This window comes from Sus scrofa, chromosome 18, assembly GCF_000003025.6.
Source record: "Sus scrofa isolate TJ Tabasco breed Duroc chromosome 18, Sscrofa11.1, whole genome shotgun sequence".
Lineage (NCBI taxonomy): Eukaryota > Metazoa > Chordata > Mammalia > Artiodactyla > Suidae > Sus > Sus scrofa.
In genome coordinates, this window is record NC_010460.4 from 20,354,490 (window position 1) to 20,381,890 (window position 27,401).

General features: G+C 49.9%; 1 protein-coding gene across 2 annotated transcripts in view; it reads right to left on the reverse strand.

Annotated features, from left to right (window-relative positions):
• The window catches only part of SND1 (staphylococcal nuclease and tudor domain containing 1), a 392,149-nt gene that overhangs the window by 93,017 nt on the left and 271,731 nt on the right, over positions 1-27,401 (reverse strand). For both annotated transcript variants that reach the window (XR_002340257.1, XM_021078633.1), the window contains exon 16: positions 2,149-2,258. Coding sequence is in view for 1 of the 2 variants with exons in the window: in XM_021078633.1 (XP_020934292.1) it covers positions 2,149-2,258 (110 nt within the window). In the remaining variant the exon portion in view is untranslated. The remainder of the gene's footprint in view (positions 1-2,148; positions 2,259-27,401) is intronic.

A 27,401-nucleotide genomic window follows, 5' to 3' on the forward strand; every position in this document is an offset into this window, starting at 1 on the left:
CCTGGAGTGGAATCTCATGATGGACGCTGCCCTAAAGGTAAGCGCTGCATGAGGGGGGAGGCTGTGGACCATGCTCAGCCAACCTGGCAACCACAGAGCCCTTTCTCCTCTGGGTGGGAAGGATCACCGCACCCATCAGGCTTTTCTAGATCTTTGGGGTGGGGGTGGGGGGGTGGCTATAACCAAACCCAAACCTCCCTTCTTTCCCGCACTGTTCAGAAGCGTTTCATCCGTCATATGAAGGGAAATGCACAGGAGAACAGGCCATTAGCTGGTTCCTTTGGTCAAAATCCCGAGTTATTCTCAATTTAGGCCACAATCATCTTTCCTCTGGATAAAGACCTTTCCAAACAGTCAGCCCAAGTAATCACACAAGCAGCTAAGAAAATGGAGAAAGGTTTTTTATCAAGAGGCCCCACCTTACAGCTATGAGAGACAGGACACTACAGCCAAGAAAGATAAATATCCACTTTGGATTAGACTAGGGATCTGCAAACTCACTTATAAGCCAGGGCATCAAAGAAGAAGGGGACATTGTTTTCTTTAATCTTTTTCAACAATCAAATATCAGCAAACACACAAAGGTGAGGTCGCAATAACCATGCGAGAGCACAAGAGCTTCGGGCCACTCACTCCGTCTAAGCGGTCAGTATTCTCTTTGACCCCTTTGTGCTTTTGGTCACCAGCGGCCAGAAACGTAATTGGGAAGAAAAGTGGCTGGGGAAACAAGAGTTGAAAAAGAAAGGGAAAGAAGCTTTGGGGATGCGAAACAATAGGAAGAGGACTCTAGTGAGAAATGAACAGAAATGGGACTTAGTAAGTGATAAGGATGCTCCCAGCAGGTGTCTTAGGCAGTCCGGTGCGGGGTTTCCTCCCTCAAAGCACAACACACAGCTGTTCCTGTTCCCGCTATGAAGTCGCTAAGTCATGACCATGAGTGAAACTCACCTGCCTTCCCCAACATGAAACTGCTCTGTGGTTCGATAGCCAAAGGAATGTTACACAGGGAGGGAATTCGAACATACCTGCCCCCTTCCTGGGCCACGTCAACAATTTCAACAGCTACTGACAGATAGCAGGAGTGTCTGGACTCTTGAAATACGTCTCAAGCAGGGGGCCCCCTTGAATTGGTAATAATTTCACCCATGGAGGGCAGTTAACAAAAAGGGGAGGACCCCTTGCAGTTCACACAAGGACTGCTTCTTCACAGAAACGTGCAGCCGACCACCCACAAAACAGAGGGTGACGTGAGAGCCTGAGGAGACAGCTAAGGGGGCTCAGCCCCCACCTGCAGTACCTTCGCTAGTGTGTCAAATCATAATGAGATGCTGACGCCTATCAACAGCCATGTGCATTGCTGAATACCCCCAAAGACACCCACACACCTGCTCTCAAGAAGCCAAAGACCCCCACAATCTTTTTCATTCTGTGTGAATTATGATATTGCCTAAAAGCTGGAGGTACCCTATGGATTTGATCATTTAAAAAAAAAAAAAAAAAAGAGGCAAAAGGCAGATCTAAAATCCTAGGCCCGAGCCCAGCACACGCCCCCACTGTTCCTTTTTTGTGCCCACCGAGCAGGATGAGTGACTGGCATACTCCTGCAAAGAAGACGGATCTGTTGACTATGATTTGATAAAAATTAGCAGGTAGACGACGGGCACCATGGCAGCTGAGCAGCCGAACTCCTGCCTGTGAGAGCCAGCCCAACAGGCAGAAAGAGAAATACAATTAAATTAAGTCAGAAAACCCGCTACAGAAAATGCAATTACTCAAAGATACAAATAAATGTTCAAAGAAAATTGGCCCCTGACAGGGTTAGTCAAGCTTCTAAATCCAGCTGGAGGCAGGCCGCTCAGGCTAATTCACCAAGGAGGAGATGGCAAAGCCGTGAGCTCTCTGCCTGAGGATCCTGGCGGGGCCGGCCTGGCATTCACCACGAACCGCAGGGCACCAGTGGGGAGGAGGCGTTGGAGCGCGGCTGGCCGGTGACGCAGGGCTCAAGGAACAGGGTGTGGGCAGACCCAGAATGGATCACGGACGGGGAAGGCGACAGACCGATCTCCGACACGGCAGAAACACATGGGACTGAGGGAGCCCCATCTTCTCCCTCCTCCTCTGCCAAGAAGCAGCGGGAAGGTGGCCTACCTCTCGCTGCAGCACCAGTTCCTTGGTGAAGAGCGTTGCTTCCTCGCTGAAGGGCTCTCCCTCCTGCACCAAGCCTGGGAGGTTTCGGGCTCCTCTGGGGCATTCGATGCCTGTGTCAGGAGAAAAGAAGAGTTTGCCATGAAAAGGGGCCCACGTGGCCTGGTGTACAGCAAGGATGGTCCCCTGCACTGCCAACGACCCAGGCATGAGATGAGAACGCCATCACGGAGGCAGGGCCGAGGGCGCGGTGGACGCGGGGAGTGTAGTTCGCCCGAGGTCAGGAAAACGCACAGGATCACGGCAGCCGGGACGGGGCGGGCATCTCAGTCCTGCCGCAGGGGGTTATGGGGCAACGCAGGGAGATCCAAAGAAGGTGCGCAGGAGGCGCCCCTCCCACGCCCGCCAAGACGTGGGACGGCTCTTCATCTCCTATCCTCCCTCCTCACAGCCCTGTAGCCTCCCTGCTTTAACCACAGCTCACAGAAGTGGCCCCTTCACCAATCACACGGCTAGCCCCAGCCACTCCGCCTCCGGAGAGCCGGCGCGGCTGACTCCTAGACACCTTGGCTTTACTATCTGACCTCCGCATCCAGTTCCAGAGTGTGCGCTCGGTGTCATTTTCCTCTTCAAATACACCCCCGCCCTCCGTCTTGGGGCTGTATTTGGGACAAGAGCACCAGCGGTTTTTCATTCAGAATGAGACGCAGAAAAAACAAAACAATACAGAATATTGATGAAGTTTTGCGTGGCTGCAGCCACAAAGACCTGGATTCACATCTTATCACTTGTTAGATTTGTGACCTTGGCCAAGTCACTGAGCCCCTTCAAAGCTTCTGCTGTCCTATCTGTAAAACCTACTTCGCATGGCTGCTGGGTGAATTAGGGGAGATTATTTAGTAAAATATTTAGTACCATGCCTGACATACGGAAAGGTTCCATACATTTTAGCTCTGATTACTTTATCATTATTATCATTAACACTATTAGCGACTACCCACGCTCAAAAGCTCAGACACCTTTCATTCCCCATACTAGCCTGTAAGATTCCTGAGGACAAAATCTCACCTTTGCATCCCTATGTAGCTAAGGATAGTATTTCTTGCAGCACAAGTGCTCACTAACCGATGTAGCCTGCCTTTCTTTCTCTCTCTGATTCAGTCATTCGTTTTGCAAATATTTATCACCAACAGTGGTCACCTGTGACAGGCCAGGACATGTCACATTTTGATGTCTGAGTTAGACTTGGAAGTATTTCCAAAAAATCCATAATGCGGCTGTAATTATGAAGCCAACACTGCAACTAGGCTAGAGACATAGGAAAAGAAAACAATCAAAATATAGGGGAGAGGAGTTCTCTTGGGGCACAGTGGGTTAAAGATCCAGCCTTGTCACTGCAGCCTCTTGGGTGGCTGCTCCTGGTCCAGAACTTTTTCTGTATGCTGAGGGGGCGGCCAAAAACCAAACTAAATATATGTATAAAGATGATATGAGGATGCACTTCACGCCTACATCTGAGGTCCCTGCGGGTCTCTCCTTCTGCAACACGGCAGGGTTTGGCCAGGAAGACAGGATGGTAGGGAGTCTGGGAGTCTTGAGAGAAGAGGGGCTGCCACTGCTGGGACAGAAGGTACATCCCTTATGGATGAAGCCAGGTGGCTGCTCTTGTTTCTGGCCACAGCACAGATTCAAGGTCATAAGGCTCAGAGGAAAGGTCATAGTTTATAACCCAGGTTTTCAGAAGCTCAAGAACAGAGCTTTCTCTCCAAGCCACCAGGCCTCAAAAAAGCAACACATGACATGAAACAGATTGCTGGACAGGGAGCACAGCGCCGGAGAGAAGCTGCAGCAGGGGAGCAGCTGGAGCTGGTGGCCAGGGCTCTTCTCCCGCCCACGCAAAGACGGCATGGCAAAGGCCCTACCTGAGAGTCATGTGGGCAAGATCACTGGGCTGCCTCCCTTCCTCCCTCCCACATCTCAGGGCCAGGCAGTGAGAGAGAAGTGGAACTCATTTTCCAGAAAGGCATCAATAAATTCACGGAGTCAAAAAGCCTGAGATTAACCTTGAAAGGAGAGATGGGGGCTCGAGTGAAAATGAAAGAGCCCTTGATTTTTACAATGTTAACAGCCAAAGAAAGCTTTCATTTTACATTTTATTTTATTTTTTTTATCTTTGTAGGGCTGTACCTGCGGCATTTGGAGGCTCCCAGGCTAGGGGTCGAATCAGAGCTGCAGCTGCCGGCCTATGCCACAGCCACGCCAGATCTGAGCCACGTCTGCGACCTACACCACAGCTCATGGCAACACTGGATCCTTAACTTACTGAGGGAGGCCAGGGATCGAACCCGTATCCTCAAGGATAGTTGGGTTGGTTACTGCTGAGCCACAATGGGAACTCAGTGGTTCTCAAACTTTCAGTGTTTATTATGATGCCTCCACTTCCGTAGGGGTCATGCAGATACCCCTGTGACAGCTTCCACACATGACCACATGTGCTGCCCTCTGTCTCCCTATTTCATGAAGAGTTATGACATGTTGTAACTGGAGCTCTCTGGTGTGGCATGGCCACGGTGTGGAGAACCCTGGGATGAGATGGAGGTGTGGAGAGAGAAGGCCGGCAGGGAGGAGCAGGCCCTGCGGCCCTCTTGGAGAGTTCAAGGGTCACGCTTATTTTTCGAGTGCTTATTTCCAGCTTTGGGACTTGCTTTGGTGCTCCCAAGGGATCAAGAAATATGCTGTCCACTAACAGAGAGGAAGTCAAACAAGGTAATATCGGAGCGCCAGAAGGACCGAAGAGGCCACTGGAGCAGGGGACAGGCACGTGCTGTCAGCAGGAAGAGTCCCGCTGACTCTCTTTCCCAAGAGCCTGGCCCACGCCGCACCTGACTCCACTGTGGGACTGGGCTGGCGTCGCCAGTGTGCCGCTCTGTTACCAAGACAAGAGGCTAAAGAAAGCAGAAGAAAGAAAAGAGTGAGCCCTGGAGGCTGCAGGCCGGGCGGGCAGGCCAGCCCACAGGCAGCAAAGGGGGGAGCTCAGGAATGGGAGCAGGAGGCCAGGCAAGGGAGCGCCTCCAATTCTGGGGGGTGGGGGGGCGCGTGTATGACCGCCAAGCACTGTCTTTTCTGATAACGCCCCGGCACAGCACTGCTACAGCTCAGGACATGCGGGAGTCTACTGGGCTTCAAAGGCCACCCGTGCAGGGTGACTGCCACACGTACCTCTGACACTGACAAGCCATTCAAAAACCAGAAAAACCATTTTGTGAAAATGAACAAACAAACGAAAAAACCCACCCAACCATTCTTGAACATTTCCTTTCCTATCACAGTGGGGGTGTGTGTCAGAATGACGACAGAGGACCCCCCCCGCAGTGGGGGCTTTCCCAGCCGATCTGTATCGAGGGCAGACACACGAGAGGCAGGCAAGACGCGCGTCCTCTCTCCGCTCCCTAGGCTCCCCGACCTCCTTAAAAAGCCTTACTGACCGACTGGCCCGTAGGGAAAAAGTCACTATCTGTCACACTTTTTCTCTGCTTTCTGGGGTATAATGGTTGACCAAGATCACTCAAAAACAAAAGAGAGGATCTGCCTGATCTTATATGGCGTAGAGAGAAAAATTCATCACCAGCTGTCAGCATGTCATTTCTGTTTTCACTCTGCTGCTGACAAAGTACAAAACCTCCCGGGCCCCCAAGGTCTGTCTGTAAAGTGAAGGCGCTCCAAATTCTCTACCGTCTGGGTTATGCCCCTTTGAGAGTTCCCACCCAAGGTCGGACTCCTGGAATATCGGGTGCTCCCTTTCAAATGCAAAATGCTGGGCTATAAGAGCATTCTGTTAAAAAGAAATGATACATTTAGAGACCCTGACTAACCAGGTCAATTAACACAAACACTTCGGAAAGTCGGCTTTGGAACAAGAAGCACAAATTCTTGTTAATGATACAATAATGGCTCTATGAGAGATTCTATCGACGGCCATGTGAGAGAGTCAGGTACCGCTCCGAATGTCGTACACCGTGTGTGGAGTTTTATGATAATTAAGCCTCTGGGCTCAGAGTGTGGTGGCTTTTTCCTTTATTGAGAGTGAGAGGCAAGGGTGGCCAACCAGCCTCGGCTAGCTTGGGAGCTTCCCAAAGGCACACAGTACAGCCAACAGGGGACCAGGCCTTGGCTGCAGCAGACACACGTCTATGGGGAACAGTAACCAGTGGGAAGGACTGGTGGATGGGGCTTCTTGCTTGTCCACTGGGCGCTTGTTGCTACGACGGACACTACAGTGGGGAGGACAGAGGAGGCGTGTGGACCTCCTCTTCGCCATCTGCTGACTTTAGGATACTTGAAAATCCCCTGGGCAGACCGTTCCTCCCTCCGCCTCACAAGTATCAGTGCCCACTCCGGGCGAGGCCCTGGGTTGGAAGGTTAAAACGCAGACTCTGTACTCATGAAGCTTCATTACCGGCTCAAGGGCGGTATTTTCTGCTGCCGTTGTATGAAGTATGCTATTGGTGGGGAATTCAGCTGTCTCTAGGGTGCAGAATCCTGAGAATTCACATGCGATAACTGGATTATGTCAGGCGGATGCATCTGTGTCCAGGAGACGGCCGGGAGGCTGTGCCGGCCAAGTCAATCACGGGCCTCCCACTGCCCGTCCCTCGAGGAGGGTCAGCCTCAGGCGGCTGTGTTTTCCAGCACATGACCCAGGCTTCTGTCCTCTCCCCTGATCAAAAGCTGGGGACAGAGGTCAGAGCAGAAGGTGAGAAATGAAGGAGGGGAGAGGTGCTACTGCACCCGATTCAAGGATAACCAAGTCATGGCCAGGCTGGCTGAGGGAAAAAAAGCTCTGTCTAAAGAGAAATGGAAGCTAAGAGATGAGAAAGATTCTTTCTGGAATGTGAAGTGGACGGTGTGCAGAATGGTGGCCCATCGGGAGCAGGGGGTAAGGCGGGCGGACGCGGGCGCATCACTAACACGGGAGATGGCAGTGAAGTCCTTGGATCCACTGCAGCCCCACAGCCACCCGCTGCTGAGATCTGACCTTACCTTGGATCCCGGCTACGAGTTTCATAGATACTCCCATAATCTGCTCTCTCCCCTCACTGCTTCCATGAGCAAGGCTGCCTGAGAATCTGGTATTTCCAACCCCAATAAAACTCAATCTAAATTGTTCTTAGGGTGGGGACTATGTCTTATTCAGATCTTATTCTCAGTAGCATCCCATACACTGCCCAGCACACAGCGACTTTGCAGATTCTAAACAAATGGTGAATGGCTGTTTGTGAAAAATGCTTCTGGAAAAGAAGGACACACACAGAGAAGGACGTGGCTCATGAGGAGCCAGAGTCGAAGACTTTTTGCAAATACCAGGAAAGGGGCCGATGGCATCCTCCTGGTGACCCAACACTTCGAGGATGGAAAAAGCGTTCCGCCCCCCTGTCCTGGACCTGTCACACCTGGGAACTGCAATTTAAAGACAGAGAGGAAGTGGGCCGCACGGACCAGTGAGACCCGAAGTCGGAGCACCGAGATCGTGTAAAACAATTCCCGCCCATGAACCCATGTCCGGCTCCACGAAGCCATGCAGCCGCATGGAAGGGCGGAGAACTGGAGCAGATGCTGGAGAGCGCGGGAGAAGATGACTCAGGGGCGGGGAGGCCTGCCATGAAAGGGAAGATAAAAGGTGCTAAATCTGTACAGCTCGGCTAAGCGGTGACTAAGTGGGTGACACGATAACAATCCGCAAATATTTGAAAGGTGTAAACACGAAAAGGAGGGAAAACGCTTAGCCTGAGAACAGAGGGTGTAATTATTAGGGGAAAGAAAATCTGGATGAAATATCGGAAAAACTTAGTGTGGGCATGACTATGAGGTTATAAATAAGTTTCCCAATGGAAATGAAAAGGCAATTACTCGATCCTAAAGCTGAAAGGTGGCCACGAAGCCCATCCCTCCGCTTCTGTGAAAGCAGCCCAGACCAGGGAACTGTGGTTTCATTTTCTAAATTTAGGGAGAGAGATTTTAAATCTTCTTAAATAATATTCAAACCAAGTTACCTTCACTTTCAATAAGCTCCCTGAAATTTTACTGCAAATTTTGATGATCAAACAAACCACAGAGGAGACAAAAAGGCAGTTCTGCGGGGCTCTCAGAACAAAAACAGTGCTCATCTCTGGCATGTGGCACATGCCTGGTTAGCAGAAGAAGTGGAGCCGGGGGACAGACAGCTGGGAAAGGGACGGGGGACGAGACTCTCTCATGTCACCGAGCATCTTCATCCCTGGCCTCTAAGACCCCGGGTGGGAAGGCTGTGAGATGCTCTAAGTTTCCCAGAGAGGAAAGCGCGGACACATCCCCCGTCTTTGTGTACACAATCCCCCGGAGTAAACGTCAAGGGCCGGGCCAGGCCGGGCACAGAAGAACACCGAAATCAGCTTCCTGTCACACTGACTGCGCTCCAATACCTTTGCCCGAGTCCCTGCTGCTGCAGCTGGTCAATTTATAACTCAGACTCTCAGCGGAGATTTTTAGCCCCACATTCAATTAGTTCCATTTCTATACTTTCCCCTGCCATCCTCCCCGCCAGTGAAAACCAAAATTAAAAAAACCCCCACTTCGTAGAGTAAGATGTTTAACTCTGTATGGAGCCAAAGAAAAGGAACACTCCCTTCCTTTCCTCCTCTTTCCCCAAGCACCAAGAACAAAAGCCGGGACTCTGAAGCCATCGGCACGAAACGCAGAGGCTCGGCGGCCATCTGCCTGATTTTAAGGAACGTGGTTATCACCTGAATCTACATGCAAAGCCAAACCGCCTCACGCAGCCGGATCTTGGAAATGGAACACACATCTCACATAGCAAAAAGCTTGCTCTCAGTCCTCTTTCACAAGCTTTAAAGTGGAAATTTTCTGGAGGTCTCAAGCTGCAAATGTCAGTGAGTCAGCTAACAATCGGGATCTGCAAACTGTCCCACTTAGGAGCAGCTGGTCCTACCCTTTCACGTTCCTAAAATGGCCCGAAGAGCACGGCGAATGGTAGACAGGTGGTTCCTCCTAGGAGTTAAGTTCTACGTGGTAGAGGGCTTCGAGTTGTATCAAAAGGGTCAGAAATGAAACAAGGATTTTGCATCGTCTCAAATTCTTTACACTCTCCCTTGTTCTCTGAACCGCTATTTTGTTACCTCGGGGGAGGTAGCATCTTCTGGGCCAATTTTGGAACATGTCACTGCTAACGCTCTTTCAGGGATGAGAATAAAGGGATAAAGGAAGAATGAAGGAAAATCCTAATTAAAAAGATCCAGCTCCTCAGGTAATTGTAGTTTGGGGAGTCAGAACTGAGCAAAGAGGTAAGGCCGAGGCTGTTTTTAGTTCATGGTTCTGATTGTTTAGGGGAGACTGATTTGGTGATGTTTGATGCCCCTTCTCAAAGACCAGAAACCAAACTGGGAACAGTGGCAATAAGATCCAGTCTTCACAACGGGCCGGGAACTGCGGCTCCCTTTGAAGAGGAAGGGGTGGAGGGAGGCACCTCCAGAAGGGAGCACAAGTCACAACAGCGGGACCACTAGCAGAGGGCTGACGTCGCAAGTCTCACCTCCAGTTGTTAGCCTGTTGGTGGGATCCCATTCTGCAGTTATTTCTGGTAACTCTACGCCGGTTCTCTCTGGAGTCACAGTATCTGGCCCACGGTGGGCAGATACTCAATAACTATCTGCTGAAGACGATGCCAGAGAGAAGAAAACCTAGACAACTAGATGCAACAAACCTGTCATAACCACGTCCTCTTCCAAGTTCGCATATGCATCCTAGTAACACTTGGTGAGTTCATGAGCGAATCGAGTAACTCTGACTTCGGGGCCTTTAAGGAGAGTGAGCGTTAGATGCTAAGTCACTGACCGCTGTCCAAGGAGGAGACAAAGAAGGGATGGCTTCAAGGCCTTATACTGGATTGCTGGCCCTCGGTCTGGCACGCCAGGCAGTGCGCAGAACTGGCTTCACCAAGCTTGATTTATCCTTGGCTTTAGACACCCAAGAATCATCCCCCAAAGAGAGAAAAGCTTTTTCAGATGGAGCTGGTGTGGCAGATAACGATCGGGCCTGCATCAGAATAATCTTTTATGAATTCTTCCCACCACAGAGCAAGATCTGAAAACAATCATTTTTAGAGGGAGGAAAAAAAACTATCACTGAAGAAAAAAGGCTGCTCCCTTCCTGGGGCCGCCTTAGCACACGGCCATGGGAAACACGCCAGCCAGGCTTTCCCTGTTGTGTAGGGTGGAGATGGCAGGCTGTCTGCTTCACAATACACGTGTTCGTCTGGGGGGCTGCCGTACGCAGCAGCTGCAGTGTTATCACCACCAACTCAGAGCAGAAGGAAACAACTGCGCCCTCTACAATTTTTTTCCCTTTGGGTTGTTCCCAATTATCAGTGCCAAAACAATAACCTCATGACCTCATGACGGAAAACAAAGCCTTTGAGGTTAAGAGCCAAGGCTACAATGGTCTCTCTTGTGACAAGAGAGCGGCACTGCTCAAGTTTACACCTAATACCGTGGCACCATGGAGATGGCACCTAAGAAGCGCAAACCAAATCCTGTGTCTGAGCAGCGAGGGGGAGTTGGTTTCTATGAGAACCTCAACTTTTGCTTTTCCTGACTTATTTTAAACATGTGACTTTATCTTCAAATCAAATAAAAACTTTAGATGTATAAAAATAAGTTTCATTTTCGGTACCAAGGACTTCCAATCTTGGTCTTTTAAATTCCACATTCATGGATAAAGGGGAAAATGTGAATCTACTGTCCAGCTGGTAGAGTGCAGCTCCAGGGTAGGGAGAGCGCCCCAGGCAACACATACGTGGAACCTGTAAGCACGAGCTTCCAGAAGGTATCCGGCCATACACCTGGCAGCCAAATATCAGAGCTTCTTACCCACATCAATTTAGAGTGACTCTCACTAAACCAAGCTGTGTTGTTATTTCAACAAAGTGGTTCTGCGCTGTTCGGAGTACATTTCTCAACCACTGCCCTTCCTGTGCCTGCTGCTCAGACAATTCCTGAGCTGCTCCTCCCGAGGCCAGTGAAATCCCAGTGTCCAGAGATTAGTATGCTCAGCTAGTGGAACCGGAGGAGAAAAAAACCAGCCAGCGTGAGGAATACTAAGACCCCAAAGCAAGGAGAATGAATAAAAATCTGAGCGCGGAGAAGCTCTGAGGAAGAGCACTCCACCTCTTATATTTACAGAAATAAAGGACAAGCCCAAAACGAGAGGAATTCTGAAAAGCCAAGGTTCTTCAAGAGCACGGGCTGATCTTGGATAGTTAAATACATCCTATTCCTGATAAGCAGCTTCAATTCTGGGCTTTGGGTGAAGAATGGGATTCCTTCTTTCTTTCTTTTTTGTTAGCATCATAAAAAAAGGCTAGGCAGACAACTTCCTATGGACCGAATCCAACCCACTGCCTGTTTTTGTACAACCCATGAGTTAAGAATGTCTCAGACGTATCTGAATGGTTGAAAAAGGATTATTTTATGACATGTGAAAAACTGTGAAATTCAAATTTCAGTGTCCATTCCTCTAAAGGAAAAGTTTGCCGACTCATGCTTTAAAGCTCGTTGGACGCTGGGTAAAAAAATCCAGGCGAGGCAGCGCTCATCTTCCCAGAACCAGAGCGTCAGTGCAGTGGACAGCACGAGGATCGACCTTTTGGGGGGGGTATGCAAATTCCCAAGCCAGGGATCGAACCAAGGCCATGGCAGTGACAACACGGGATCCATAACCCGATGTGCCAAAAGGGAACCCCAAGGGTATCTTCAGGCATAATAATAAAGATACTAAAAAAGCCTGTGGTCATGAGATTGAGAAGGTAAGAAGGAAGCCGACTCGGCTCAGGGGAAGCGAGGCTTACTCTCTGCACCCCGATCCAGAACGTCAGCGCTCCTGTGCTCCCCTCCATTCCCACTCTACCCCCCCAGACCCCATTCAAAACCTCGACACGTCCAGAGCTGCCGTTCTGTGCTCCTCACGGTAGCCGTGTCCTCCACTCCATGACAATATACTGGCACCGTGACACGGCTCACTGCCACGCAGACTTTATTTCCGTCCTCGACTCGGAAAAGTAACCTCCTCTCACCTCCCCACAGACAAGGCTCATGTCCTCTTGGCAGGAGTCCTGCTCCACACGGCGCTGGGTCCCACGCTGCAGGGAGCTCTGGGGGGCGAGGTGGTACAGTTCTCACCTGCCATCCCAGTAGTGGAATTCTTTCCTCCCTTTGCTTCTGTCCCCTGGGGTCCTCTCTCTGGGCCGCTGGCCTTGTCTTCCTGCTGCTGCCCTCAGTCACATCTTGGGCCCTCTTCTTTTCTCCCTCTGCCCTCTCCCCTGGAAAGTGCACCCGTTTTCATGTTCTCCATCACGTGATCACACAGACCCCACAGACAGGTAATCCTGAACGTCCTCTAAGCTCGGGACCCAATCTGCACGAGTCTGACAGACGGCTCCCCGGTGCCATCCTGCCAATTCCCCACACTCAAAAGTCTAAGATCAAACTCACCTTCTTGCTAAATCTCCGCTTCTTTCCTCGACCCCTATCCCGACTGCAGCACCAGGACCCCTCCCCTCAGAAAACCTCGCTATTTCTGATGCGTCCCTACTTTGGCTGCCACATGGCATTGATTCCATTATTTCCACCTCCATGGTTGTCTGCATCAGCCATTGAACCCTCCCAATCCCCAGCACAACTGCTTGTTCAGGCTCCTGGCACTTTGAGCCAAGCTCTTCTGATCTACCTGCCTGCCCTCCATTTTCCCCTGGACTGATTCTTCCTGGCTGATTAATTTTCCTAAAGCACAATATTCTGCTCAAAACCCTTCAGCAGCAGCTTCCAGCAACTCACCACTTAAAGGCAGAAAGCCACAGCCCGACACCCCAGGCCTTCTAAAACCTGGCCCAATTCCTCGGGACCACCTAAAACATCCACTAACTCCCCTGATGGCCTTGCAAGTATTTGAAGACAGTCCAGCATCTATTTCCTCTCATCCTCATGTCTTATCTTGTCAGACGAAACATCCCCAGGTCCTCAAAAGGCACAGGACTCGATTTCCTACCATTCTCCTCTCTTTCCTCTCTAAGCCTGGGTCATATAAAAGGCATCTTCCAGCAGCAACTACCTTCCTAGCTGACTTAATTAAAAAGTTTGAAGGGGTGGTGGGGCTCATTCCACAGGGAGCAGCCCTTCTTACCGCTGTGGAGAGGTGTCTTTGGAGGTGAAATGTGCTGCCTGAGTTGGGGAAGGATGGCGAGACTGCCTACCCCGTGACCAGGCAGAGTTAGACTTCTCCTCCAGGCAGGAGGCTGCCGCCAGACATGGCTCCAGTCGTGCGGGAGGAACCCCTGGGTTGTGGGAGCCCTGGAGGGACTGTGGGGAGAGGGGGGCCGGCCTGCGGAAGGGGGCGGCCTCCACGGCCTCCTCTCCAGCCCACCTCCACTCTGTCTCGCAGCAGCAGCCCCAGGCACTGTGGAGACCCCGGTGGTGTTGTGACAAGCAGCCTATTCATTTCTGTCTCTCATTCATTCACTGGGCTTTTGGGGATAAAAAGGAAGCACAAAGCCAAACCACTGCCTAGAATCCACTTTGCAGAATTCTGGGAAGGGCTGCTCCACTGGAGTGACTGTTTCCCCTGTTTGGGAAAACCCGAGGGAAAGGAAAGAATTCTGCTTCCTTTGCTCTCCACTGGGGCAGTATTGCAGAAGGGACAATTTCAGTCATCACTGTGGCCAGTGGGACACTGAAAGCACGGCTTGCACTTAAATTGAGGCTTTTTAGCTCCTGTCACAGGGTAGCAACAGGGCACCAAAGCACCAGGATTTGAACTGTGATGCCAGATACAAAGCTTCAGTTGAAAAGCAGGAGAGAAAGGACGGCCAGGGAGGAAATCAGGGGCCTGACGGACAAGCTGCGTGATTATCTGCAGCCGAGTGGGAGATATTAACCTGTCTCATCAGGCTGGGCCTCGTCTTCAAGGGAGAAAGGAAAGCTGCTCCAGGGGGCTTATTACTCACACCTAAAGGACAGCACGAGGCACAAGCCCAGGGACAAGAAGCCTGCCCCAAATCATGATTTCTAATAAGGGCACGACTGGTAAGGAAGTGGCAACAGCGCGTTTAAGGAGGGTGGAGGTGATCAACCTCGCAAACACAGCTTGCCATCAAGCACGCTGCCTGATGCTCCTGGCGCCGTGACAACCCAGGGGTGTGCGCGTGCGCACACTTGCGTGGGCTCCCGCCTTCAAGGAAAGCGGACTGAAGGGCAGAGGACGGAGGCGGTGGAGACGACCAGGTCAAACAGAAACTGCTCTTTGTGGGGAGGGGGCACCAGGGCTGTACCACAACCGCACTCAGCCAGAGTGGCTGAAGTGGTGGAGAGCAGACCCAGGAGCGGGGGACTCCTGGGCAGGGCACACAGGGGAATCAAGTTTCGGCCCAGGGCAAAAGAAGACAGGAGTCGCCCTCCTGCCTTGCACCCTAGGCGGCCTGCCGGGCTCCCTTTCACCATCCTGGAAACTTTAGATGCCAGCTTGCTTGAGCTTTCTCACTTTCTTCTGTTTCAAGTTCACACTTCATCATATCCCAGCCCCTTCCCAACAGGCCGCCCTAGTCCAGCATCAGAGTCAGAAATGCCATCAGCCAGAGCCTTTCAGACCATGGACAGCGGCTCCTCGGGGCTGCAATGGGCGGGAAGCAAGTTTCTCTCTTTGGGGGCCACAAGCATGAGCAGTGCCTCTCGTCAAGCATGCCCCCTTCCACACCTTCCCAGGAGGACAGGGGCTGAGGCCTGAGAGGCCTGTTACACGGCATCTACATTGAAAATAAACACTGGGGGGCACGTCCTTGTAAGGAACTGGGGGGGGGGCCCTCCAAAAAGCCACATACCATGTGGTTGTCTGTTTTGTGTGACTATTTTTCTGTTTCCATACTTTGTGTCATTAAATAATTGTTTGTTCTCTAAAAATGTAAAACAAAACAAAACAGCAGTCACGGACAGGGTCCTTTCTTTCTGGACCCTCCTTCCACAGTCTAGCAAGCACCGAAAAGTCCTCTAGCCCCGATGGAGCCCTTGGGGGCAGAAGGCAGTAAGACGTCCTGGCACAAGGAGCCACACAACCTTGGAGCCGGGGTGGGGGTGGAGGGGAAGGAGGGCCTTTTCCCCCTTAGGCAGCATCCTAGGGAGACCCCGGCTCCTGAATGGCTAAGAGGACGGCTATCGGCAGGAGGGGAGGGGAGGCAAATGTCACAGCACAACAGCCGAGAGCGAAACAAAAACAAGGCAAAGTGTTTCATACGGAGGCCGTCTCCCCTAATGTCACTAAACTGGAGAATTCCTTCTTCTGTAAGTCAGCCGCCCTCAGACAGCTGTTCACGCCTGAGTCAGGAGAAAGGTGAACGCTCTGCCCGGGGAAGGTGGGCTCCCTCCCGGCCAGCCTGGAACCACAGGGAGCTCAACCACCGAATGATGGATTTGGGGACCACGAAAGGGGGCTCCCTTCTCTACCTAAAGGAAAGCCAGTCTGCTCCCTCTATAGCGAATCAGAGCACAATTAAGCTGTGGCTGCACAGCCAGGCCAACCCCAAAGAAGCAACGGCCACTTCCGGCCCTCAGGGCAGACAGGATCACAGGAGCCTGTACAGGGGAATCTGCAGACACCCAGTTCCCAGGCGCCTCGTGTAGAGCGGGAGGACTGACATTTCTCACTGGTTAGGACCCTAAGATGCTTATTTCCCTGTTACCAACGTTCTGGCCGAGGCTCTGGCATGTATTAATCTTGGGAGATGAGTGATGCAGTTTAAAATACTGCAGGGCTTGGCTGCCATTCCCTCCCGTGGGGTCTCAAAATAACTCCACACAAATCATTTTTGCTGAACACTCACTCGCGCAGCTCCTCCCTGCCAGAACACACACATCTTATGTAAGCGAAGGAGCCACCTAGCTTGCTGGCGGGGGGGGCGTTCCCAGAGAGCGGCACTGCCCGCTGCCCCTCCGGCTCTGCACCCATCTCTGTTCCTGGCCACAGGCAGGCATGGCCGGCACCCGCACCCCAGCTCCCTCAGCAAGAGAGGCCCCCAGGAAGCTCAGGCACTCAGTTCCTGAAAGGTCGTCCAACTCAGGGCTGCCTCAGAAATAGGTGCAACCTGGACACTTCTCGAGGACTAGGTGGGAGGAGGACTCTGCAGCGAGTAGGGGGAGAAACAGCACCTCTCTTCTGAGAAGCCACACAGTTCAGTGTGGACGGCAGGCCCGGAGACAGGTCACAAAGCTCGGGGGGAGGAGTGGGGGCAGCGGCGATGGCACCAAACACCACACCTCGAGGAGCTTCAAAGCCCTCTCCCAGATCCAAGGTCTCTGCCTGGCCTTGGCTTCCATGTTAAACCTTCCTCCTGGGGCCCCCCTATTTTTTTAAGCCTCTGCTGTCAGAACCTCCTCTCCCAACTGCTCTTTAAACTTGTAGCTTCACAGCTGCTTCCTCCTCTAAACCCCAATCCTAGGCGATCGTTTCCCTGCCCTTCAGATTCCACTATGAGCTGATGACTCTCAAGAGTTTTCATCTTCAGTTCTGACCTTTCCAGCAAATTCATCTGGACCTGCAGAAAGCCATAGATAAGTAGCGTTCAAGGTCTCAAAAGTGACCTAATCACCTTCTCCTTGGAAATGCTCCATGATTTACAAGCCAGAAGAGTGACCTCTCTCTTCTCCATTCTCTACCATCAAATAACCAACGATATTCTAGGTCAGAACCTTCCCAAGCAGGCCTGCCCTCTCCTCTTCAGGCCCACCCTGCAGCCCAGGTCCGGCTTCCTCCTATCCACACTTCCTCACGTCAGCTCGGATCCTCCCAAACTGGTCTTTGTGCTGCGGTACAAGTCATCTTTTAAGAATAGACGATGCAATGAAAAACGGAGGGACTTCCGATGTATCGAACAACACACGGGTGATCTCCGCAAAAAGCTGGGTAAAATCTAAAGTTGGGCAAGATAAGACTATGATTCCAGGTATGAAGCGCAGGACAGATAACACTAACCCATGGAGACACAAGTCAAAATTCTGGTTATCGTTGAGGGGAAGGCTGTTAAAGAGCCTGCTGGGCAGCTAGAAATATGCTCTGTTCTGATGTGGCGAACAGCTACCTGCTTACCTGGAATCCTATGCGTATTTATATACATATGAGAATTAAGCTGTATACTTAAGATCTGTGTGCTTTTCCTCTGAAATGGTCACTCTTAAAATTAAAAAAAAAATAAAAAATAAAAAATGACAATGCAATACCCACCATTCACTGCTTCCTATCAACTTGGGAGTTCCTAACCTGGCAGGGGCAGGGTGGGGGCGTCAAGGACGGGCCTGGGCTAGTGTCTGCCAATCGGGTGAAACTGGATGGAAATCTCTGAGAGGTCATGCACTTTCTGAAGAGAAGACTGACAGTGACTGAGGAAGCTGAGGAAGGCTAAGCATGTCTACGACTCCAAGCCGTCGGCTTCTCTATGTGCGAAGAAACATAATGTCTTTTCTATCAAAGGAAATCTTGGTGACTCCAATTTGCTCTGGTGTCAATGCCTTCCTGCCACCCCCCTCCTCTTTCCCTCTTCTCCCAGTAACAATTTGTTTCAAATTAGCCAATGGAGATGAATGTGCGCCCTGACCTGACCAATGGGAAGGGGACAGGTGCATCACCTGCGTTAGGGGTAAACAGGGAGGGTCCTTTCTTCTTTGCTCTTTGAGCACATGCGCCCTTCTGCAGAAGTAAAGAGCCTTGTCGCTATCTCCCTGTGTTCAGGTCTTTTTTTTTTTTTTTTTTGGGTCTTTTTTGCCATTTCTTGGGCCGCTCCCTCGGCGTATGGAGGTTCCCAGGCTAGGGGTCTAATCAGAGCTGTAGCCGCTGGCCTACACCACAGCCACAGCAACGCAGGATCCGAGCCGCCTCTGCAACCTACACCACAGCTCATGGCAACGCCGGATCCTTAACCCACTGAGCAAGGCCAGGAATGGAACTTGCAACCTCGTGGTTCCTAGTCGGATTCGTTAACCACTGAGCTATGATGGGAACTCCCCAGGTGTCTCATTTTTTGACATTGACGATCCGAGCCATGTCGCCAACATCTATGAAGTGCGATCTTAACTGGCAGCCTTGCACAGACACAGGGCCCCTCAGAGGCTGGGGAACTTGACTCTCCAAACGAATCCTCAACCACTGTCCCTCTTACAGGCGGCATGCCAGCCACATTACACTATGTGCTGTTTTGAGTAATGAGGCTTTTTAAAGTGCCCCTTCTTTCCTTGGCTGCTCACACCTTTTTTTTCCATCTCCTGTATCTGGCATTTTCTGAAGAGAGGGCCTGCAGCTTTCCAAGATGTATAAAAAGGTTAGTGATCAGCCTAAATAGCAAAGAAACTGTGCTACAGGGTAGGGTGACATCTGAACAACTCAGAGCTGAACTCCTGCAGAATAATCTGGCTGCAAAGGGTGGCCTGAAGCTGGGCAAAAGTGCAATGAAGGTTGTTGAAGGAATAAATGAATCACAGCACTCGAATCCAGTGCTTCCGTGGTAAAGACGCAGAAGACCGGCTTACTTATTAATATACAGCGGATGAAAGAAGGATTCAATAAGGCAAGAATCAATAAGGCAACAAGATAACATGCAAAAGGGATAACACCCAGTGCTCAACAGAAAATGGGGGGTGGAGGGGGATGGTTTAACGCAAGTTCACGTCTCAAGGACCGATAGCACATGCACAGTGACTACAATACTGTAACGCACACAGAACCGAAAGGAAAACCTGGGGAAAAAAAAAAAAGCACAGTGCCTCGCTTTCCTCTCAGCCCAAAACACAACAGAAAATGACCCTAAGGACATGTACATGTAGCACCGAAGCAGTCACAGAATCACACCGTTTTATAGCTGGAAAGAACCTGAGCAACTGCTGAGCGCACAGAGCAGGAAACTGGAAATCAGAGAAATTAAAACGACCTACACAAGGTCACATGCCGGCTTGGTTCTGAGGTACACATCCTAAGCCCTATCTTTTGACAGGCAGTTGTTCTTGCCATTGAACCCTATCAGTGCCGGCTGAATGCACTCCATCTCACTCAAGCTGCCCAGTGCCCTGGTTTAGCCTATGGAATTCTGTTTTTGCATGTCTTTTCCTCAGTAGGCAGATAATCTGATAGGCTATGCTGGCTTTTAAAAAGCATGCTGGGAAGTAGTTGTTATTATCAGAGCTAGGTTTACATACTGAAAGGCGTTTTGGAGGGACATATTTCAAAAGAATACAGACTGATCACAAAAAAATTAGTGTAACAATAGTAGCGACTGTAATCTGAGTGGTAACTTCTGTTGTGGTCAAGCATCAGGTTAAGCACCACATACACAAATCATGCTATTTGCTACTTAGAGCATCCTTAATTTATAGATGAGCTAACTAAGGCAAAGACAGGTTAATTAACTTGTCCTAGATGATCGGGCTTATAAAGGACAAATGCAGAACTTCAGGTTCTTCCTGTGAGTCAGAAATTCACATTTGAAATGAATTTACTAAAACGTTTCCCTAAAAAAGGGGGTATTTCAGCCTCTTCAAAGCTGGAGTTATTAAGAGATCCCTGAGACAGTCTTTGTCCACTTCCGTCATTTCACACAAGAGGGAGTGGAGCCAGCGTGACACAGCAAGCATTCTGCCTCCTTGCTGCAGACGGCAGGGTCCGCCTGGACGTGCGGCAGAACCAGCTCGGCCCATCGCCTTCCCTCTTTTGGTTTAAGGTGCTTACGACAGGCTAGAAAAACAGACACTCCGCAATGATGCGCTCTGTCAGGGTGCAGGGGTGGGGGGGCTGGGCAACTGTCACCCTCCACCCACCATCTCTACCATGTCCCAAGTGTCAAAACTCCAGACAAAGAAACTGTCACAAGGCAGTGCAATGACAACACAGTTCCAAGGATTGTTCGAGGACAGAGGCAGCACAGGATGCCACAGGTGAAGGATCTGGAGAGGAGTCAGCCCTGAAGAGCGACTGCTCTTAAAGAGCGAACAACAGCAGCAGCAGCAGCAACGACAAAGAGTGAACACCGACTGGCCAGAGGAACATACACCGAGTTAAGGTGTGGGGGCTGTTTACTGATATGCCCAATGTTTAAACACAGTGGCAGAAGGGTGCCACACAGGGCAATCCTGCTGGCAGGACACCTGAGTTCCTTCTGAGAACCAGAGCCCAGCTCAGGATATTTGAGAGCCAAGGTGTTGGCCTTGGGAAAGCACGGTGGTGCCACATCTTCCACTACACTTGCTTTGGAGTCAGAAAAGGAATCAGCTTATTAGTGAAACTCTACCGCTTCCTATGCATTCTTTCTCCCAAAACATTTTTTTTTTTATAATTTCAGACTCAAAAAAGGTAATAATTATTCTAACGCTGTGTGCATATCTACTACCTAAACACAGCTTTTCATGTTATCAATTTCTTTTTAATTAAAATTATGATCTATTTGAAAACCATTATCATAGCTTTCCTCTTCCCTCCGTCACTGTCTAGTGATCAACCCCCTGCAGAGAAATTCATAAGGGGCTGAAAGTGCAAAGTGGACGCAACAAGCAGCACCTCTCCAGAGTCTTTCGCTTCCTACTAGCGTGACAATGGCTTCCCCCCCACATCACACACACACCTTGGGCCACAGGGACGGCAGGTCTGTGCCACTGAGACAACTTTCAAAACCAAGAGCAGAGTGTGGGTCCAAGGGGGATGGAGAGAGCTGATGGACAGGAGGTCACATTTCGTTGGCAGAAGAATAAAGAACTTGTCTCAATGGAAGATTGGAATTGAAAAGCTTAAAATATTCTTTTTAAAAAAGAAACATTGTTCTGACATCCACAGAGGACACATCAAATTGGTCTCCTCCCTCGGTCCCAGAAAAGGAGGAGGAAATGGCGGGGTACTAAGTGCCAGTTCTTTCCTTAATTAAGCTACGTGACCTTGGCCAAGTAACAACACTTCTGAGTCTCCGAGTTTTCACTTGTTAAACGGTGGTGACAACAGCCCTTCCTGCCTCACAGCGGCGGCGCTGTGATAGCTTTTGGGGTGGTGGCGGGAAGTATGTGGAAACACTGAGAAGTATGTGTTATTACACAAGTTAATACTTTCAAAAGATAACTGTCTTGACAAGTGTTAGTGTATTTACCCTTGGTCTAAGCCACTGCTTGATGGGCAATCCAATGACCCCCAAAATACCGATGGAGCTCTTGGAAATATTTTTAGGAACTTTAGTTTCCAGGCAAATGCGGAGTCACCACACCCTCATGCAAAAAGGCATTTCAAGACAAACACAACACGACCCTGGTGGTCTTGGTTATAGAGAACGTGGCAGGAGGAAGATGAGCCAGGAGGGAGGAATGGGCTGCATCTCCTGATGCCAGGCCTTGTTTCTCACTGAGGGTTGTGAGGCACGAAGCACACACAACAGCTGGGAATTCAGGAAGGGAGTAAATCAAGCTGCTGTTATTCCCGCTCCCAGAAACAAACGGCATGGACGGCAACAAGTGATCGTTGCAGGAAAGCAGAAATGACATTCTTTGCTGATTTTCTCCACTGTGATTTTCGCAATTTTTTTCCCTTACCACCCCCATTCCTGCCACTAACTTGTGCATGAGGCATCACAGTGGCAAGAAAGTTCTATTTCTGGATGCCACAGAGAAGAAATACTGATCCTGGAGTTCCCACTGCAGCTCAGTGGGTTAGGAACCCGCTGCGGAGGTGCAGGTTCCATCCCCGGCCTGACACAGCAGGTTAAAGGATCTGGCGTTGCTGCAGCTGTGGTGGAGATCACAGCTGCGGCTGGGATTCAGTCCCTCCCTGGCCCAGGAACTTCCATATGCCGTGGGTGCAGCCACAAAACCAAACCACACCAAACCTGATCCTGCTGAAACGGACATTCCTGACTCCTCCAGCAGAACTGTTTTTCAATGTTCCCATCTTCCTTCTCCAACACTGCTACTAACCAACAGATCTCTCACTCAGGGGCTGTGCACCACCACCTGGGAGCCTTTGGAAAACTGCAGGAGTGGTTGACTGATCTCCCAGTGCTTCCTCTGGGAGTGGGTGCCATGGCATTCTGGAGGGGAGCTAAGATGCTAAATATCCTGCACTTCATGGGAAGTCCAGGCAAGGAAGAAAAGTTCCACCTAAAATGCCACTATTGCTCCTTGTTGGGAAATACGCAACGCAGCCTCGCCTCCCGGGACTCCCTCACCAGCCACCTACACTCACCCAGAGCGAAGAGCCTGCTGCACCCTGTACACGCTCTGCATTTCAGTTTCAAATCTAGCTGCCTCCATCCCCTGGTTCAGGTCAGAACATAATGATTTTGGCCTACGGCTGCTGAACAACTTAGAGAGAAATAGATCAAATGGAATGCAATCATCAGAATAAGCTAAGAAGTAATTGCAGATTTGACATGAAGTTCCAAGGAGGAAAATACGCTCTACTCCAAACTTTTCTGTGGAGTCCAGCAGATCACAATGTCGTTTGAACTGATGCCTAAAGGAGTGTTGGCTCTGAGTTGGGAGCAATCTGTTCACAAAAAGGCAAGTTAAGAACCTGCTATGCCAGAGGGCAAGGTGTAGAGATGAAAGTCCACGGGAGGAAGTCCCTGCTCTACGAAGATGGCCTGTGACCATGACAATGACGCCCCACTCGTCTGTGCCTCTGTTTCCTCATCGGTAAAATGAGAAGCTGGACGGTTTCCAACACTGGCTCCAGGAAGGCTGTCGGAAGCTGCCTGGAGGACAGGGCTGAAAAGAACAAACACGCTGGGCTTGATCCGTGTCATCCACACCCTGCCCTAGCCTTCCAGGACTGGTCTACGCCAGCCAGAGCAACGCTAAAAAATACAAGTCACTCATTAAACAAACCACAACAAAACACAGGAAATCTGGGCATCCCCACCTCCAATCGGCCAACACCTGATACAGATTACCCTTTGCCATTTGGGGAAATCTGCTCTGCAGGTTTCTCCTTCATGGATGGATGATATTTTGCGCCAGGGAGACCTGAGGCCACAGGAGTGGAAATGCAACAAGTCTTTGCATATGTCAGGAGAAATACACCCATGTGTACAAAGAGGCTGGCTCTGCTCAGCCTCCACTACGATCACGTATTCTTTTGCAAACACTTGTGTTTGATTTGTAGTCAGCTTGCTTACACGGCACTATTTGGGTTTCAAGGCTTAATTTATTTGACTATATTCATTCCCATTCCCCATCTTCCTTCAAGCACAGCAATTCCAAGTAGTGAGAAAATCCATCACACTTCTTTATGCAAAGAGTACTTCAGCTTTACATCAGAACTCTGAAATGACTTTTTCTAATAACAACGAAAAAGCCATAAATAATGGGCACCAATGTGGTTACCCATCTTTATACTCTCTTCGCAAATTCTAAGAGTTATGCAAAATGATCTTAAAATGCCGATAGGATCAAATCACTGGAACGCACAGATTTCATGCTAAGAATGGTCAGGCTAATTAGCTCTCCAAGGTAATGCTAAGAAAGATGCCCTTCTGTCTCCAAAGGGCCACACTATTGCTATTGCGGGGTGCCCTGTTTGTTGATTTCAGCTAGTTTGGTAAGATAGACCTTTTTTCTTTCAAGTAGGTCTCAAAGGCCTGGCAAGGAGCGGACACTGGCATTTGCACTTATTTTGGTTGAGAATGGACACATAGGAAATGGTAGAGAAGCTTGTTCCAACCCAGGCAATCTTTCTGCTTTCATAAGCCCATAAAGATACTAAAAATGAAGCATCAGAACAAACAGAAGATGATGATGTCAATAGAAGAAAATGAGGCTGATGAGACAATTTCACATGGCAAAAGGGGTATTTAGATTTTGGTTGTGTTGGCTTTAGGCTTTTCTTTCTTGAAAAGGAGGGCTTTTTTTTTTTTTTTTTTGCACGTGTTTGGTACAGTGGCAAACACTCAATCAAGGAATTTAATTTTTATTTGTTTTGCTATCATCCCAAGGTTTCTTCTAGTCTGTTTCAGCTTGCTGCTCAAGCAGCTGAAAATGAAGGTGTCTGAATCCAGCTCTCACCATCATATGGCTCCATTTGTTTAAAAAGAAAAAAAAAAAGGAAAAAAATAAAGATTGTTCATATTTGTAGTTACTGTATGGAAAAAATGGCCAGTGATGGGACTCTAGCAGGATTTTAGAAAAGTACTTAGGTACTTGGGCAATATGTTAAAACTTCATGCTCCTTAATTACCCCAGTAGGTAATTTAATCCTGCAAAAGCAGGCATGCATCTACATCATCCGTAAATTCAGTCACTATCTGGGGCGAATGCTATGGCTATTCAGGGGCCACAGGTGAGAGAGCTTCCACAGCCCAAAGGTTATGGATGTGTCTAACACATGCCCCCTCTTGCCAGGAAGTTGGCTTGTTATGCCTATACCTCCCCAGTCTATCTGGGAAGGGAAGGACACATCTGGCTCTAGAAGACTCTTCTCCAAGACCCAACTTCCACTAAGCTTCATCCCAGGATGTTTCTGGGCAGCTGGCAGGCTAGTATTGAACCTCGCAGAAATTGAGCTTTCATTCCAATTTCACTGTAACGCTGCAGCATCTGATATAATCCCTTAAAGGCTCTCAGCGTCTGGCCCTAATCTCCCTCCTAAAATATCACTCAGAAAAGATGTGAATATAGATGGCAACGTGGTCCATTTTTCTGCAGAAATCAACAGAGAAGGATCATGGTGAATACAGATTTAATGTCTATTTTCTCAGCCACTGATGCCCCTGGGGCTGTAGAACATAACTAAATAGAGTAAGTCATATAACCAGGCTGATTTGACTTTGTTATTAATTCGTCTTTACTTAACCTCAGCTGGGGCCTTAAAAAAAAAAAAAAAAAAAAAAAAAGTTATGCAGCTTAGCAAAACTTCTGCCCTCCATCCCATCTTGTAGATGGTTATAATAGGATATGTTCTTTTTCTACACGAGATCAGTGGTTTTAATCAGGAGCAGTATCAAACCCCGAAGGGAGTTTGCAAATACATGGGAAAATTTCTGGTTGTTGCGGTAGCTGGAAGGCGGGGAGCTGCTAAAGGCATTTAGTGTTGCTCATCCCGGCAGTCCACCACTGTCTCAGGAGAGCCTGTGCCTCCAGATGACTGGGAATCAATAATGAGGCTCCATTCTAGAAAGTGGAGAACAAGAAGGTGTCTATGCCAACAATGCTGATAGTGGCCCAGATCCTGTCACATGGGACTGGGAGAGGGAAAAGCGATGGACGCTAAGGCGACGTTGGTCCCTCTCTTCCCACCCAGTCAAATGCAGGGGACGAACGGGCGGCAGCTGGAAGAGCAGATCTATTTCTACTTTCTCCATTTATGTCTCCACCTGAGAACAGAGAGTAGCCTGGAGGGGGCACAAGAACTAGAAGGAAAACAGGAACCAGCTCTTCTGTTGCTTGATGTTTATACCAAGGACAGAGATGAAATGAAAATCTACGCTCACAACATGACTGCCGGCACACCTTTCGAGATCTCCGTATCACAGGAGGACTCTGTGGCTATTACTTGGAATTCATTCATCAGCAGATATTTTACCAAGTGCCTAGGATATGCCGAGCACAGAGGTACCTGTTGGAAATAATACGTATTGTGGAGGGGCAGGGAGAACACACCCTGGGGCCATAATAAGAACTCCACTTTTTACTGAGTGAAATGGAAAGCCACTGCGGGAATGGCATCCAGGTTTGGGTAAATATATAGACAGCTGCATGTGCAGAAATGTGTACATAAAAGTGACTGCAATGTAATCTGCCAGGGAGAGCCTCTAAGCGGTATCCCCATGACCATGAAGCCATGCCAGCTCGTGTCCAGGTACCATTTAGCCCATTTTCTCAGAACAAAGACACAGGGCACACAGCAACGGCTGGGGAAGCTCTAGAGGGAATCACCCCCACCTTCTCCTTAACTCGTGGGCTGCTGCTATTACCATCATTCTAGGATGGTGTTAAATTAGCCAGTTTAACAACAAGAACAGAAAGCCCCACATAAATGTAGCCTCCAATGGTATGTTCGTTTTTTATTAATTGGCTAATGTAACACTGCCTGAGAACTCTAATAAGAGCGGTAATCAGCAAACACGCTGGCATGCTGTGGGTCCCCTCTCTGCTCCTGTACCCTCAACTTGACTCTCTGGCCCTATTTCCTGTGCGTGCAGCGAATACCCAGGTAGCCTCGGAGTCACGGTTCTAGTCTGGTACTTGTGCCTGATGCCCTGGGAATGCTGCGTCTGTGCACGCGGCCCAGGCTGGGGGAAGGCGGGTGAGGCGATCGCCGCTTGCTCCTACCAGGGTAAGCATTCGGAGGTCCGGAGGGCAGGTGCGTGCACCCGGGATGGATGAAAACGAGGCAGACTCGTCAATCTTGGAAGATGCGATACATTTATCCAGGGGCTTCACACGAAGGCTTGAATCTCTGAGGGGAACGGGAACCCCAGTCTTGCGGGGCTCTCACTACCACGCCTGCCCACCCTGACACGCTCAGGAAAAGTGAAGTGCTTCAGGGTTAGTCCTAATTCTGCCTCTCAGGGCCACCCTGCCGGCTGTGCCCTACACATCCTGGCTCCTTCTGGGGATGCCATTTGCAGAGACAACTGGCACCAGTGTCCTCACCTGAGAAATAGGGATAAAAATTACAAGGCGTTGCAGGCTTATTATACATGTTAAATCAGATAATTTATGACTTAATAAGCATCTAGCAGTACTAGCAAACACGAAGTGCCTACTAACGTCATTCAGGAGAGTTAACCATTTACTTAACTCTTAGCCACGCAGGGTGGCCCTGAGCGGCAGCAAGGACCAACGTGACCGGCCTTCCAGCAGATTCCAGTGGGGCGTGTGCTTTCACCGTGTATCCTCATGGCCGTCCCCTAGCCTTCAACAAAGACGGACGAGCAGAAGAGGCAGCTGAGCACACGTGGATCACAACCCAACTCCCGGCAGCCACTGCCCTCATCACACGGTTCTCTAAGAATCCTGAGCAACCCTTCTTTGCACGATCCTCTACCATTCGGCCGAGACTGATGAGGACAAGCCCACATCCTTGCCGTTTAAAAGATACACACCACGCACGAGAGAAAACAGCCATCTATGGAAACTACGGTCAGAACCAGACACCGAGAGGGTCGTACAGTCTCAGTCCCTGCTTTGAATCAACAAGACAAAAGCTGT